This window comes from Habropoda laboriosa, unplaced genomic scaffold (genome assembly GCF_001263275.1).
Source record: "Habropoda laboriosa isolate 0110345459 unplaced genomic scaffold, ASM126327v1 scaffold147, whole genome shotgun sequence".
NCBI classification, from domain to species: domain Eukaryota; kingdom Metazoa; phylum Arthropoda; class Insecta; order Hymenoptera; family Apidae; genus Habropoda; species Habropoda laboriosa.
In genome coordinates this window covers 897,844-902,294 of record NW_017100256.1, presented here as the reverse complement: position 1 = coordinate 902,294, position 4,451 = coordinate 897,844, and the positions used below count along the sequence as shown (strand labels likewise).

Here is a 4,451-nt window from a genome sequence, read left to right as displayed (position 1 = left end):
TTTCATTATTTAATACCAATTTAATTTAATTATAAGTGCTTGCAATTATTCCATTTTTCTGGTCCATTAATCTCTTAATTTTTCTTTTATTTCTTTTTTTCAAATGTCTTAAGCATTTATATTAACGTTTGATGAACTTACCATTTTTTCCATCTCGAATTCAGGCTTTCCGACTTATAAGGTATGATACATTTTAAACCAGTATCGTTGCCTAGAATTAATATTGGTTCATTACTGGTTTCATTTGCGGACGTTTCAATTGCTTCGTATACAATGGTTGCTTCGATATCTTGTTGAAATTCAATTTGAACCAGGAATAATCTGTGAACAAGTTAAAAATACTTGATTAGCGTAAAAATTTATTTTTGTTATAAAACATTTGTTACAAAGCTCTTACCTATGATAATATCTCAGGTCATTTGTAAATATTTTTAAACATCCACCGCCCTCGAAAGAAGTTTGATTGTAAAATTCAAAATAATTTACATCTACCATTGGCAGTTTATCATGAATGCTTACAACGTTTCCTAATATTTGAATAATGTTCTTTTTCGTTTCATAAATGTATTGCGTTGAGTTGCTTGTACACTCGTTTCGACTGTTTACATTTCCTAGAGCAGCAGGTTGTGGAATGTGTGTAAATTTTAAATGTGGTACAGGTACGGAAATTTGAGGCTTCTGTATGGATAAGTTATAAAATGGTTTCTCTTCAAATATACTTCTGCCTTCTATAACACGCATATCCAATTGTATCTGTACAAGATTGATCAAGTCAGAATACACTACTTAATAGACTTTTAAATATTTTTAAATATTTAAGTTACCTTGCCGCATCGATAATACAAGGTACCACTTCCACGACAAAATGATGTTTTGAACACTTCTCCTTTATATACAGGAACATGAACATATAAATAAGGGAAAAGTTGTGCCCAAAATAAATCTTCTAATTCTTGGAATTTTTTAGCACCAAAAAACTCATGGGTCCAAGCCGGTGCAAATATCGCTACCGAAAGATCTTCTTGTCGTATCCTTTCTAGAGCCTGTGAATCATAATTATCTTATTAGAATTCAATTAATTGTTTACTTTAATTTAATGTATATATTGTTATAATTACATATGTTGAATTAAATCCACCACCACCAGGACAACCTCTTCCCCAAACATCTACACCCACATAAATATCTTGTACACTTCTGTTGCAATTTTTAGCAAGTGTGTAACTGTTTTCCAATTTAGATTTGGTCCAATTGTAATTCAAGTAAATACCATCACAATTTAAAAAGAATTCTCTGAAACATTATATTTTTGTACCATTAACCACTACATCAATTCTAAAAACACAAACAATTACAAAAGTATGAGAATAATAATCTTACACATTCTCATTATTAAGCTCATTTTGCCACTTTAATGTTCCTTTATTGGTTACACTGTCATACCATATAATTTCAGAATCTCTAATTGCTTCATGAATATGTTCCCTTAGGTATTTTAGAAAATAAATTAAATTAGTAATTTGATCATTTTTAATTGTATTTTCAATATTTATAAACCAGCCATCAAATTTATAAAATTTTGCAATATGAATTAATGCATTTGCAAACATTCTCACTTCCTCCTGAGATTTCAGTATAGAATCCCAGATGCCTTCTTTCTCAGTGATTACAGTACCAAGAACTTTAACACCATGCTCATGTGCTGCGTTAATCCATCCAAAAGGTGGTACAGTTATAAAATAATGACTGAAATACACAAAGGTATCAATAACACTCCAATGATAAAATAGATAAGACTCATGTAACTTTGATCCATCTATATATCTGAAATAAAAGAAAAAAATGTATTAAATATAAGACATATTTATCATATAATAAATATAGTAGTCTTCTATAAATATTACCTATCCTCAAGATAACCACCTTTCATATCATGACAAAATAATGTTTTTGGTTGTTCTTGTCTATTAATTTTTTCCAAGTATATTTTTTGGGTATTTACTTCTGAACCACGATACACATAATTTGTTGTCTCCCTTAAATGTTTAATGGGTGGCCATGGTTTTAAGTTGTCCACATTTTCATATAATTCTTTCAAAGTCTTGAAGGGTTTTGATTCTGCAATTTCTGTTGCCATCTCTCTGGTTCACACTGTTCAACAGCTAACTTTGAAATAGTTTTCAATCCATTAATTCAAACAAAGGTTTTCCATTGCATTTACATCACCGGAAGAAGTGTAATAAAATAGAGCATCTATTCTGCTGATAACGGTCATAATAAACGGAACTTGCATATCGGCATTATCTGCCAGCCGTTAATGCGCATAACCTACTGTTTCTTTTTTTACTTATTTAGAATAAAAAGAAATTATAAATTCATAATGTGTACACATTTATACATAAATTAATTGTGCTGGTTTTGTATGTTCAATCATAAAAATATTTGCAGAAATATATGTTATTTGACGTTTCATGGAAATTGCATCAAAACAAACAATATGACGTATACAACCTAATACGCTACATCAGACAGTGTGTAGTTCAGTATCGTGCTTAACGTATGTTACATAACCTTAAAATGTTACATAATATTAAAATGCACGAGAAAATGATAAAGTTTATGTTGAATGAAATCAATTTATTATATCTCTACGATTTATTGTTAAGTTATATTTATTACAAATATTTGATTAGAATATAAGTAGCAAATTTAACCTACTGCGTCTTATGTGAAATTTTTGTCTTTTTTCATTTTTAAAAGATAGCATTTATATAAAACAGTATGTTAATTTCTGTAAGGAGAAATCAATAGAGGTGCTTAAAATAATCGTTAAAGTAATTCGGTATTCCGTTCGCTGGTAACGTTCCGTAATTTGTGTGTTTTCTGTTCCTTTTTCCGTTTTTATATGGTCTTTTCAACAATTCAGCTATGTAGGCTTTGAGGTGGGAGTGTATCTTGCAGTCATCCTTGTTTAAAATCCTCTGTGGCTTTTGGGTTTCGCAGTGATCGCCTAGGTGCGTCGATACATTTCTACAAATTTTGTGAAAAAAGTAAAACATTCGAACAAAATACTTGGCTTTTGTATAAAAAGATAAAACTAAAACAGGTGACAGTGAAAGGAGATTGACGTATTGTAAGATCTTCCTTTATTTAGCGTACAACTTTTTTTTAAGAAGACAGGAGATCCCACGGGTACAAGACAGACACAACAGTGTGTGGGATGATTGGAAGACGTACGAGATCGTTACATAAATGTAAAATATCAACGGAAAAACGAATTGCCATGATGGTCCCGCGTGATCTCGTGATGATCTCACTCTTCCATTCGTTTTCTTTTTTTTATTATTTTCTGCTTTGTGCAATCTCGTGTTTTAAGTTCGGTAATTCTCAGGGAATATATCGGTATGAAGTGACAATGCAGAGATTGTTCATGGTTCTCTTGAAAAATGACACAATTAGAAAATAGTAGTCTCGATCGTTATTCCACAGTGGTCACAACATTCTAGATCATCCTGTTCCTTATTTTAACTATTGTTAAAGGTAATGCGAATACAGGCCATTTTGTGATAATGTGAATTAGGCGGGTTCGTTAACGAAAACGCGATTAATGTTGTGCGACAATAAATTTTAGTCGTTGCAAGGAACGAACCGAACGGTACCTGTTCGTAAACGTGTGTGTCTCGGATTTTCTGTTCTATTAACCTAAATAATAAAACGAACGTTCGCAGAAGTTTACAGCAAATGTTGCGATAGGATGTCGTATTTTCTCCCTATATATTGTAAAACTTTTAGACAAAGTTACTTTTGAATGTATATATCACATTGGATTTCTACCTAACTATACGACTAACTATGAACAATTAACTCGTCCTCATAAAAGTATAATTACAACCCTTCATTTCCTTTTTTTTTTTTTCGTATCTGATTCAATATCGCAATCGATGCTACCATAAGTTCGTTAATTATTTGTACGCCAAGATATATTCTCTTTTATGCTCAATATGTGTTTGTGGTAAATACTGCCATTCGAAGGTAGATGGACCATTTTTAGAAAGAGTATAATTTTTATTGGATCTACATTATTTTTATTGCCATATTAATTCCATCTGTCATCTTATTGACAAATGTATATTGTACATGTAATTGTCATTGTTTTTGCTTACAATATATTCAGTAAAATGTTTCATCAATTCGTTTCAAAGTTATCAATTTAATCGTCGTTAAAATAACTAAATAGAATGTCACAAAGAAAATTACATTGCACAGTTTTTCTTTCTCGTTTCGCTGTAAATAGTTCTTGCATAAATATAAATTTATCGTTCTCAACATTTCCAATGGAAGTTTTTCTTAAATAAAACACATTCGGTATTGTTCAAATCTTAAGCTTCTAAATTTATGAATCGTATCACATTTTATTACAAATAAACTATATATAAATAGATGTCCATTTC

The 4,451-nt window shown here is 30.5% G+C and overlaps 1 protein-coding gene across 1 annotated transcript in view; it reads right to left on the bottom strand.

The window, feature by feature from the left end:
• The window catches only part of LOC108572576 (cytosolic endo-beta-N-acetylglucosaminidase), a 58,664-nt gene extending 56,448 nt beyond the window's left edge, over positions 1-2,216 (bottom strand). Inside the window, exons 1-6 of the mRNA XM_017934837.1 lie at positions 1,905-2,216; positions 1,381-1,824; positions 1,119-1,293; positions 825-1,043; positions 398-753; positions 142-321 (exon numbers count right to left, since the gene is read on the bottom strand). Of these exons, the coding sequence (XP_017790326.1) occupies positions 142-321; positions 398-753; positions 825-1,043; positions 1,119-1,293; positions 1,381-1,824; positions 1,905-2,137 (1,607 nt within the window). The 5' untranslated portion in view covers positions 2,138-2,216. The remainder of the gene's footprint in view (positions 1-141; positions 322-397; positions 754-824; positions 1,044-1,118; positions 1,294-1,380; positions 1,825-1,904) is intronic.
• Between the last annotated feature and the right edge of the window lie 2,235 nt (positions 2,217-4,451).